Source organism: Chenopodium quinoa, unplaced genomic scaffold (genome assembly GCF_001683475.1).
Source record: "Chenopodium quinoa cultivar QQ74 unplaced genomic scaffold, ASM168347v1, whole genome shotgun sequence".
Lineage (NCBI taxonomy): Eukaryota > Viridiplantae > Streptophyta > Magnoliopsida > Caryophyllales > Amaranthaceae > Chenopodium > Chenopodium quinoa.
In genome coordinates, this window is record NW_018742815.1 from 5,928,515 (window position 1) to 5,939,335 (window position 10,821).

At 34.8% G+C, this 10,821-nt stretch overlaps 3 protein-coding genes across 6 annotated transcripts; all 3 read left to right on the top strand.

Annotated features, from left to right (window-relative positions):
* The first annotated feature begins 143 nt into the window (after window positions 1-143).
* LOC110725479 (probable glucan 1,3-beta-glucosidase A) lies at window positions 144-1,438 on the top strand. The gene is made up of 2 exons (XM_021904949.1): window positions 144-1,148; window positions 1,354-1,438. Exons 1-2 carry the CDS (start codon window positions 784-786, stop codon window positions 1,370-1,372), a joined length of 384 nt encoding a protein of 127 aa, XP_021760641.1. The 5' UTR covers window positions 144-783; the 3' UTR covers window positions 1,373-1,438.
* Window positions 1,439-2,429: 991 nt separating this feature from the next.
* Window positions 2,430-5,043, top strand: LOC110725891. 4 transcript variants are annotated; one of them, XR_002512248.1, is made up of 8 exons: window positions 2,430-2,749; window positions 3,011-3,272; window positions 3,358-3,457; window positions 3,558-3,685; window positions 3,761-3,839; window positions 3,917-4,028; window positions 4,110-4,485; window positions 4,566-5,043. XR_002512248.1 is itself a non-coding variant. In XM_021905365.1 (8 exons), the coding sequence occupies exons 3-7, from the start codon at window positions 3,583-3,585 to the stop codon at window positions 4,385-4,387; spliced, it is 501 nt and encodes a 166-aa protein (XP_021761057.1). In that variant the 5' UTR covers window positions 2,430-3,272; window positions 3,358-3,457; window positions 3,558-3,582; the 3' UTR covers window positions 4,388-4,485; window positions 4,566-5,043. The 4 variants fall into 4 exon arrangements, 3 of the variants coding, with proteins under 3 accessions (XP_021761057.1, XP_021761055.1, XP_021761056.1); XM_021905365.1 differs by having other exon boundaries at window positions 2,430-3,272; window positions 4,110-4,293; window positions 4,365-4,485; XM_021905363.1 differs by having other exon boundaries at window positions 2,430-3,272.
* Window positions 5,044-9,098: 4,055 nt separating this feature from the next.
* On the top strand, window positions 9,099-10,475 carry LOC110725525. Its single transcript, XM_021904990.1, has one exon. The coding sequence runs from the start codon at window positions 9,099-9,101 to the stop codon at window positions 10,473-10,475; it is 1,377 nt and encodes a 458-aa protein (XP_021760682.1).
* Window positions 10,476-10,821: the final 346 nt, after the last annotated feature.

The following is a 10,821-nucleotide window of genomic DNA, read 5'->3' on the forward strand; positions in this document are numbered from 1 at the left end:
TGAAATGTCAACACAGAGTGTATATCATGTTAGTGTCTATCCTCTTTCCCATTTTCAATTACGTCAGCTGTTTTTATATATCATGATAATAAATTAAATATTTAGAGAAAGTTTTCAATCCACCTTTCAAATTACTTCCAAAATGTATGTAATTAAATCAAAACCATCAACATTAATAAAAACTGTTGCACAGAGGCCATCAATTGTTACAAAAACCAATTCACTAGCTACAGTTCCAACGGATAAATCTGGAGCATCTAAATCAAACGAATATACTGGTTGTTATGATGCAACGTGTTTCCATGTGCAAAAGCTAGCGGGCTTGTTTGTGATAGTAGGTTTAGAGTATGATAAAATCAAATATAATTGGCTGCTTCAAGAGCCTTATCTGCCATTTTGATGGACGTCAATGGATGGGGAATGAATTCCTAAAAAAAAAAAATCTGCGACACCCAAAGATGATATGAAAATATATTTTATAACCCCTGTGGATAGGAAATTTGTAACTTGTGCGTTGACAGATGATATGAAAATAGTATCAATGATCTTATGCTTACAAATTTAAAAGCTACAGCCTAGAGCTAGGAAGAAGAAGATAGGTATGATACTATGATTTGGGACAGAAATTTATACAGAGGTGGAAATATATATGATTCAAGGTTATGAACTTCAAAAGTAGTAATGCTATTAGGAACATTCTGACAGATTTAAGAATATGTTAATTATATCAGGAACAATGGAACACAATCATTGTTGAGGACGATTTCAGGTTCATTTCTCAGAATGGACAGAATTCCTGTAGGATGGTGGATACCCAGTGACCCGACACCCCCTAAGCCTTTTGTGGGAGGGTCTTTGCAGACCTTGGACAACGCCTTCACTTGGGCACAATATGTCTTTTTCTATTTTTCCTTTCTATGTTACCTTCACAATGACTTACTAATTTGTGAATTATGGACTTATGGTGTTATTTGTGTGTGTCGAACCTGCAGGAAATATGGTAACCAGGTTATAGTTGACCTGCACGCAGCACCCGGTTCACAAAATGGGAATGAACACAGTGGGACTAGAGATGGATATCTTGAATGGGGGAAAACTGATGCTACTGTACAACAGAGTGTTGCTGTTATCCACTTCTTAGCTTCCAGGTACTTGATCAGAACTGGAGGCTTCAGATTCTTACATTATAATTTCCACTTTTAAAATCCTGTTTACATATACATATACCCGTTGTCTGACTGCACAATCTCATCCCTGTAATCTTTTTACTGATGCGATTTTATTGCTTATTGTTTCTTCTGCATACTGAAGGTGATTGATATATATATCTCGGTTATCATTGATTGTATGCAGGTTGGTCATGTTGTGGTAGTGGATATATCAGCAGCAAAACTTGAGGAAGGTGGTAAAGGTTCTCAAAAGATTCCATCTCTCGAGAGCAAAGGTATAGCTTCTATGATCTTAGCCACTTTCTATTAAAAGTACATTATTGTGAACATCTCAGTTATCCTTTGGAATCTTTGGATACTATGATCGACTTATTTGAATTTGGACCGCACTTTTCCACGAAATATAACTGTACACCCATAAAACTTAATAAGGTAAGGACAAAAAGTCAGGGACACAATTTCTCAAAAACAATATTTCGTGACATAGCGGTTTTCACAGATTTGATGCAGCTTTCTGGCTACTTTTGGGGAATTTTCACCCTTTAGAACAATATCATAATTTTATGTGATGTCACAATTGTTACAGCTTCATTTATGTGCCAAACTTTCAACACTTCATGCTTAAAGATTTGTCATTCTCACTTTAAGTTTTTTTTTTTTATTTTTTTGAACACATTCTCACTTTAAGTATAATATGGTAATTTGCCAAGGGTAACGTGCATCAACTCTTAACTCTTCCTTGCTTGAACCTATTCTTACCTTCAAATGCTAATTTAGTATATTGTTTGAAATTGTTAGCTATATTAAAAACGCCCCCTATGTTCCATTTTATTTGACAATGTAGACTTTTTAGAATTACTGATGAATGTAATTGATGAGTAGACTTAAACCAATTTTAGACTCATATAGTGGGAATAGAAAAAGTCAGTAGATTTATGTTATTCCATGTGTTACAACATTTTTTGGGCAATGTCAGACAACCAGAACTGCAAACCAAATAAACCATTAGGCTGTTAAATTGAGAGGTTATAGCACATTTATTGCACAACATCTTCTGTTAACAAACAGTCACGGGAAGCTTCCAATACTACTTAAAAATAATTAGCAATAATTAGTCCTAATTACAAATAACTATAGTACAATTCTTTTCAAATTCTGTTCATTTAGTTCCTATTATCAATAAAATTAAATTCTAATTAAAACAAAGCATAAGTTTGAAACTGACACATTGGTCTTAAACAACACTATATACCTATATATATATGTGGTTTATTCTTTGTCATTTCCACCAACGCCATCCAAAGTCTCCTTCACTTTTAAAAAAGGTCAGTATTGTTCAATACACAAGTATTATATCACATTGGTTATATCCAAATCGTTTCTAAACTTACACTTTTTGTTTTGCATTGTACATATATGTTGATGCAGAGTTTAATCATGAAGCCAGAACAAACTTCACTCGGGAAACTAACTCCAAGCACCAAAGCTTACAAAGTAAGATCCAAAGTGTAGAAAAATCACAGCCACAACAATCACCAAACAAGAAGCGCTACCAACGCCTTGTATTTGAGGATACTGAGGTATGTTCACTTTCTTACTAGGCACTAAAAACACTAATATAAATATACAATTGCTTGTAATTCTACGATCAGCCATAAAAAAAAAAAAAAAAAAAAGAAAAAGAGGACATAAAATATCTCATTCACAGATTTAATCAACAACCAAATTACCAAAAAATAAAAGGCAACTCACAACTTCAACAGCTAATATAAAAAACACTTACATGTTAATAGGTAGAATATATATAAACATTTCACATAACACTATTGTAAGCTGTGTAGGGTAACCATCTTGGAGGTACTCTTTTTGGTGATGAAATAGACACTTTCAAGGACGTCCTCCAACTAGGGAAAGAATATGAGATCGCAAATGCTCCACTGAAAGCAATAGATCCAAAGTACCAAAAAAGAGAAAATGACTGCCAGATTACGTTCGGCGGACAAACAATCATCGAACCACTAGACCCAACTGCAGGTCCAGTTCTGCCAAATTATATCACCATCAACTCAATTCCAAAAACCAACTTTAAAAATGAACGATTCGGTAAGTACAGTGCTAACCCACATAAACTTTATTAGTAACGACACTTTATGCAGCAGTCACTAACCGTATGTAACCTGTCACACAGATTTGCTTGTTGTTGTCCTCTACATAGAAGAGGTCAGGAAAGTACCAACATCAGGAGGAAACATGATGGATGTACGTGAAATCATAGTCACTGACCAAAGGTACATAAACAATGACAATAATAACCTAATATAACAATGTATTCCACCATTTAAACAAAACTCCAAAACTACCCCTAACTCTATATGCCATCATAAACAGAACTGAATAGCCGCTCACCATCTCAATGTGGGGAGGCCTTGCTGTTATTGACACCGAGAAGCTTGCAGGTTGGGTGCTAAGCCCAATAGTTGCAGCCTTCACACACTTACGACCAACCACATATAAAGGTAGCCTATCATTTGTTCTCAAATTGCTAACATACCTTAACACAATGCATAATTCAAAACCTTTTAAACATGTAGGGTTCTCCCTTGCAAGCTCAATGTCAACTACTATCATCTCAGATCCTACTGGGGAGGAAGCACATGCTCTTCGAACATGGTAAGCAATGAAAAACACACCGCACTTACAATATGTAGTGCTAATCAATTTTACTAAATTCGTTTAAAACATCCTAGGATGAAAGAAAAACAAGAAATGCTTCTTGACCAGGCTACAAAAATACTGCATATCAGAACACCATCAAGAACAACAGCAGCCAAAACTATCAGTGACATTGAGCAGAAAAATGTAAGGACAACAACCCCCACCCCGATAGCTACCCAATACCTACCTATTAACAGATAACTGAAGCTTTTTCAAACATTGCAGGCTGGAAACACAATGCAAGAAGCACGCCATTGGATACAAGCCACTATCCCTGATGCTCAGTTGGAAAATCTGATTGCTTACTTAGGATGTAACAACTATGGAAAGCGCTGCCAAGAAGCAAGGGACACAACTTTCAAATGCCTAAATTGCTATAAAAAAAAAAAAAGTGTACTGCTACAGTCAGGTAAGAAACAATTAAAATCAACCAATTCAACAACTACAACAACCAAAATACTAATGTCCCTTCACACACAGGGTTAATTTCACATTCGATGTGAGTGACGCCACTGGGACTCTAAGACTCACTGCTTTTGCTGAAGACTGGGAAAAACTCAGTGGTCTCCCAACTTCAGAGATATATGAGAAGAAATTGGCGGTAAGAACTGGAAAAAAAATGCAAAGGCCATAAATTTCAAATTAATACTAAACAAAAACATTAACTGCGTTATTGGACAGGGTGATTGACCGGAGTTTGAAGAAATAGCTACTAACCTGAGGACGAAGACCATACAATTCAAAATTGCACCAACAACTTCTCTCACTAGAATCGGGGTCCTCAAATGGGCTATCAAGGAGATTGAAATATGACTAAATATGCAAGAGCTACAACAACAAAACAAGCAGTTGTTTGTCCTTAAGAGTACCCACAGCCATTAACTATTTGGGTGGTTATTAAGAGAGAGAAAATGAAAATATTAATAAAATATTGAGGAGAGAGAAATTATTGAGGTATCAATTGAATAACTAGGTTATTCAAATAACCGGTTATGTATATGGTCATGCAATTTTTTTTTTGCTTTTTGGTTGACATGGATGGCTAAGATTTTGACACGTAATACAAATATCAATGGTTGAGATTTGCTCTGAATTTATAACCGTTGTAATTTTTGTAACGGCCATAATTTTTAAAATACAATTCTGAAAAAAAAAAAAATACACCAACGGCTCTATTTTATTTTTCTCTATAAAATGAGCCCAATATTGAAGTATTTTGAAACAACTTTTTTTTAAGTGAAAATTACTCTTCTTATTGGCAAATTGTGTTAAGATGAACATTCCAAAATCTAACAGAAAAAAAAAATCCACAAAATCTCATAACTCATCACAGCCCCAAAATAATCCAAATCCTCAACCTTACTATTCTAATCTTCCAATTGATCTCAACTCAGATTTAGATACAAATTTTCAAAATTTTCCGAATTACGGTTCACAAAATCTCAATTAATGTATGCTAATAAATAATTATTAATTTTGAACGATTATTACCAAATGCATTATTTAATAATAATAGAATTTAAGTAATAAATTGTGTGGTGGGGTTGGGTAAAAGTAGGAGAGAGAAAATGTATAACCAAAATATTATGGTTAACTATTGGCATACATTGGTTATTAAATGGTTATAAGAGCGGTTATAAGTGAGGTGGAAGATGGATAAAATAATAAAATAATCAATAATCAAGATGGGGTTGGGCAACCATTGTGTATGCTCTAAATAGCACCTTGTCCTTAGTTATATATTTATACCAGGGAAAAAAAAAAAACGTGCCCTATAAGGACACTTTTTGCAAAACATTATATATATCTATGTACTTCGCAATACTAGGCTTAATCTAAATCTATGTGCCATGTAAGAACTCTTTTATTGAGATCAAATAAGAAATGGCTTCAGGGTACTTAATCTTATGTTCGAGCTCTTCGTTCAATAACAGAAACAATAATTTTAACCCCGACATGGGATGGTATTTGCCAGCTATAGATGTACTGCAGATTTCATCATTAGTAATTTTGAAATTATCTTACTCATCCAAGTCATCATGGAAGGAAGTAGTATTTAATTCTTCAAGAGATGTTGGCTTGCTCAAACCTAGGGCTTAGCTGCATAGATAGGTAAGACGCCTTTTCTATGCTTTCCAATTATAATCAAATTGATTAGTAATGGATAATGATAGCCAGTTACAATTTATTGTACAGATTTACAAATTTGTTTCATTCATTTGGTGCCTTGCTTCTAATTTTCATCTAGTTCGTATAATTTTTAACTTTCTTGGCCAAAATACAATATAAAACTTTGACAATATAAAACTTCTACAAAACTCAAAATTTATGCGTAGTATACGAAATTTTCCTTAGACGTTCATGCCTTGTCGTCAAGAGTATAAACAAGCCAATAAAACTTACTTATAAGGGCTAGCTACTAGTGCGCAATGCGCGCGTTGGCCACCCTAGTATGTAATAAAAATATATTTTTTTACTTTGTTAGTATGTTTGAATTTAGTAGTAAAAATAACAACTAATTACTAGGAGTAACATTTATTCATAAGATCACAAATTTCATAACATTTTCGAAATATAGCGATATGGATGTCTATTAAAAAAATTATTAAAAAATAATTTCATTGGCTTTACTTTTTTGTAACGATTCTATGATTTGTAGTTTGTAAAACAACGTCAGATGAAGTATAATTCGATTCTTATAAAAAACATATATTTTCATTAGTGATGCTATTATCTCTAATAACAAAAATTTGTCTCTATTTCTAATATAAAATATTCTTTTAGTAACAAGGTTGTTCGATGCCAATGAAATTCATCTCGCCTACTTCTGATAAATGGCGCCAGAAACTATTTTTTTTTTCCTAATCAGTTGCCCCTCTCATTTTTTTTAGCTAATACTCGTCTTGCGTTATCAATTTTTAGTGTTGCCGTGTTGCATGTGACTTGTATCAGTTGGATGTGTATCATCTCCCATAGCCCATAGCGATATTGAACGGATCATTTGAGGTAGTGAACATAAATACGAGATTACACTATTGCACGGGCTAAGAGCACCAGCATCAAGGCCTTTTACAATCCTTTCCGTGGCTTTTTGGTGTCCTTTCCCAATCCTGATGGATGCTATTACTTGGGAAAGATAACTGTTAGGGAAAGGATCTGGAAAGGAAATCTCGCCTCGGCCCAAGTGCCATGTTAATTCAACAATCACAAACAAAAGCATACAACGGCTATATTGGAAATCATCCAACGCTCAACTTGTTGACACTTGTCAACATCTTGTTTCTTTATTTTTTTTTGCTCCAAAATATTATAACGGCTATAATTTGCAAACGGTAACTTATTTTTGAAATCCGAAAACACCAACGGTCATAAAAATTTTTTGTCTATAAAATCAGTATAAATTTGCTATATTTTCACAAAATTTCAGTTTCACTTGTACAATACTCTTAAACACAAAATTATTCTAATCTCCATATTTTCAAGTTTATTTTTCTCCATTTCACTTCCAATTTCTTAGAGTCTTCAATATGGATCGTAATAATTCTAATTACGGTCGTAACCCGAATTTTCCTAACAATTCAAACTTTCAATTTAAGCAATCTAATCCTCCTGTTGACCCTAATCTGTTGAGTAATCCTCAAATTCAAGCTGCATTTTTTCAATGGTGTAGTAGTCAACCAAGACCAACAAATTTCAATAATATTCCACCAATACAACCAAATTTTCCTCATAATTCCCAATCCTATCAACAAGCTTTTGGTAATACCCCTTTTTTCCTTATATCAGAACATTTAACTCAAAATATGAATCAATCTCCAGGTGGAGTTTGTAGTAGCAATGCTACTCCAATAGAGTTAAGTGGTGAACATGTTAAAGAATTAGCGGGACCACAACATCTTGAAGACATTGACAATGCTGAAGTCGAAATTGTTCCAGAAGTGCAACTCAATACATCTGCACAAAGGAAAAACCAAGCATGGAGTATCGCCGAAGACAAAGCTCTTGTATCAGCCTATATAAATGCAGGAGGCGATGTGGAGAGGGGAACCAAGACCAAGAGAAGCGGGTTATGGGCAGAAATTCACAACCAGTACGAAAAGGCTAGAGCTGAAAATCTCAATGAGATTAAGGTAAGAAACGTTAAATCTTTGCAAAATCGATGGGATCACATAAATGAACATGTAAGTAAATGGGTTGACGCCTACGGTTATCATTTTCGAACTAAGGGTAGTGGTGAATATGAGCAAAATTTGGAGAGATTCGCTCACATAGATTACAAAGCAACTAACAATAAGATGTTTTGTTATTTGCATTGTTTTGCAATTCTGAGGAAATACCCCAAATGGGATCCCTCCTTGTCCAAAGTTCAGTCCGATATGTTACCGGGTGGTCAAGCATCTACAGATAGTGGGGGGAGCGGTAAAAGATCCCAACCCGATTCACAGTGTGAGGTTAGCGGAAGGGCTAAAAGACCTCTTGGCATAAAACAGACAAAGATGAAAGGTAAAGCATCAAGTACTTCGTCAAGTGTAAATCTTGACTCTTTAAATACAAATTTTAATGACATGGGAGAGAAATTGGGTCAATTGGGAGGGCGACTACTTGATCAGATGAGAGAACGAGATGAAGAACAAAAGGCCCGGGTAGAAGAAAAGAAAAGGCAGAAGGAGGAGGCCATGAAGTTCAGAATGTTAGAAAGGTTAATGCAGAAGCCCGTTCTTGATGACTAGGAATTAGCAATGTATAACAAACTGAGAGACGAATTTAGTAGTAGGTTTTCGCTTTAATTTCATTTTAGTATTTGCAATGTTTGTATTTTAATTAAGTATTGTAAGGTACGCAAGTTATTTTTTTAAAAAATTGTTTGTGCTACTAGTAATGTTGATGTTTATGTAGTGTTGTTATTGTTGTTTATGTATTAAATTAATATTAGTGTATTTTAATTTATTTTTAAAACTATGATGTCTCTTTTACCTTTTGACAAGACTCATGCATGCATTGGTAAAAAAACTGACCTTACAAAATTCTGCATGCATTGGTCATAATTCTCACCATACAATCCTTATCTTATCCATATCTTATGTGCACCAATTATGTTTTAACAAAATCTTATCTTCTGACCAACAATATCCTATTTTTGTCTATTTAAAGTACATGATTTCTATCTTCTAGTGTCACAAACAAACACACCAAAAATAAAACACCAAACACAATATGAGCTTAGATTCAATCTCTTCAAGTTCTTCAAGCTCTTCCTCCTCAAGTATAACTGATAAAATTTATGATCACATGGTCATGAATTTTATAAATGAGAGTCAACGTTTAGTTGCGATGCAAAATTCAGTGCTTAATTCATTACAACCTGAAAAGCAAAAATGTCCGAGAAAACGAAGGGTAACTGTGCCTAGAAATCGTGAAGCGGCTCACGACAATCTAGTTGCAGATTACTTTAGTAATCAACCGGTATACAATGATACCGTATTTCGAAGGAGGTTTCGTATGAGGAGACCCCTGTTCCTTCGCATTGTGGACACATTAAGTGCAAGTAATTGCTATTTCCAACAACGTCCCGATGCTACCATGCGTCTTGGTGCTTCACCCCTTCAAAAATGCACCGCGGCTATACGTATGTTAGCTTATGGTTGTTCAGCTGATCAAGTAGATGAATATCTAAAGCTTGGTGAAAGTACTGCTAGAGAATGTCTTTCACAATTTGTCGATGGAGTTATTGCTCAATTTGCAACTGAGTACCTCCGCAAGCCAACAATGGAAGATATCCAGCGTCTTCTAAGAGAAGGGGAGGATAGAAACTTCCCCGGCATGCTAGGAAGCATTGATTGCATGCATTGGGTATGGAAAAATTGTCCACCTGGATGGAAAGGAATGTATCAAGGCCGATCTAAAACGGCCACTGTTATCTTGGAAGCGGTTGCATCTAGGGATTTATGGATTTGTCACGCCTTCTTTGGGACTCCTGGGTCGTGCAACGATATTAATGTACTACAACGTTCTCCTATGTTTGATGATATAATAAATAATCGTGCTCCACAAGTTCTGTTCACAGTTAATGGAAACACTTACACAAAAGGATACTATCTCACCGATGGGATTTATCCAAAGTGGTCGACATTTATAGATGCGGTTACTGCCCCTCAAACAGCTAAGGATACGTTATTTACTGAACGTCAAGAGAGTGCGAGAAAGGATGTTGAGCGTGCTTTTGGTGTGTTACAAGCTCGTTTCGCAATAATCAGGAAGCCTGCTTTGGCATGGAGTGTAGATCTGTTGTGGAAAATTATGATGACTTGCATCATTATCCACAACATGATTGTTGAAGACGAGCGTGATACATATTTAAATTATAAGGATCCACTCGAGTTTGCCGATGAACAGCATGAGAATATGCCGGGGTCGTCCTCAACTAGGAATGCAACAACATTCACCGTAACTCCTAGACAGTATGATCTAGATAATTTCGGTAGATTGATAGCTTCGAGAGGGGAAATTCGTGATAGAGACGTCCATATGGCTTTGAAGAACGACTTGATCGAGCATTTATGGGCACAGTCTATGAGGTCCGATGAAAATTAAACATTTCAGTTATTTTTAAACTTATGTTTGTTATTTTCTTTGCTATTTTTGTCAACGTAATTCATGTTTTTTTTATTCGTGTCGTTTAATCAATGTATTTCATGTTTTTAATCAATGAATTTTATGTTTTTGAATTCGTCTCGTTTAATTAATGTGTCGGTTAATAGAACGATCTATTATTAATTATTATTAACAACATTTTCAACAATAATAATAATTAAGTATATTAATAAATATATGTAATTTGAAAAAGGAATAAATGGTGGGGTATATGTAAGTAGGAGAGAGAAAGTGGGAAAGGATACTCATTGATGTTGGAAATTTTGAAGGGAAAGGATGAGTAAAA

Excerpts from the sequence above, each read along its gene's own strand:
- LOC110725479 (XM_021904949.1), top strand. The coding sequence starts at position 784 with ATGGACAGAATTCCTGTAGGATGGTGGATACCCAGTGACCCGACACCC.
- LOC110725891 (XM_021905364.1), top strand. The coding sequence starts at position 3,583 with ATGTGGGGAGGCCTTGCTGTTATTGACACCGAGAAGCTTGCAGGTTGG. Across the intron at positions 3,686-3,760 it reads ACGACCAACCACATATAAAG|GGTTCTCCCTTGCAAGCTCA; the intron begins GTAGCCTATCAT and ends TTAAACATGTAG. Across the intron at positions 4,029-4,109 it reads GTGACATTGAGCAGAAAAAT|GCTGGAAACACAATGCAAGA; the intron begins GTAAGGACAACA and ends CAAACATTGCAG.
- LOC110725525 (XM_021904990.1), top strand. The coding sequence starts at position 9,099 with ATGAGCTTAGATTCAATCTCTTCAAGTTCTTCAAGCTCTTCCTCCTCA.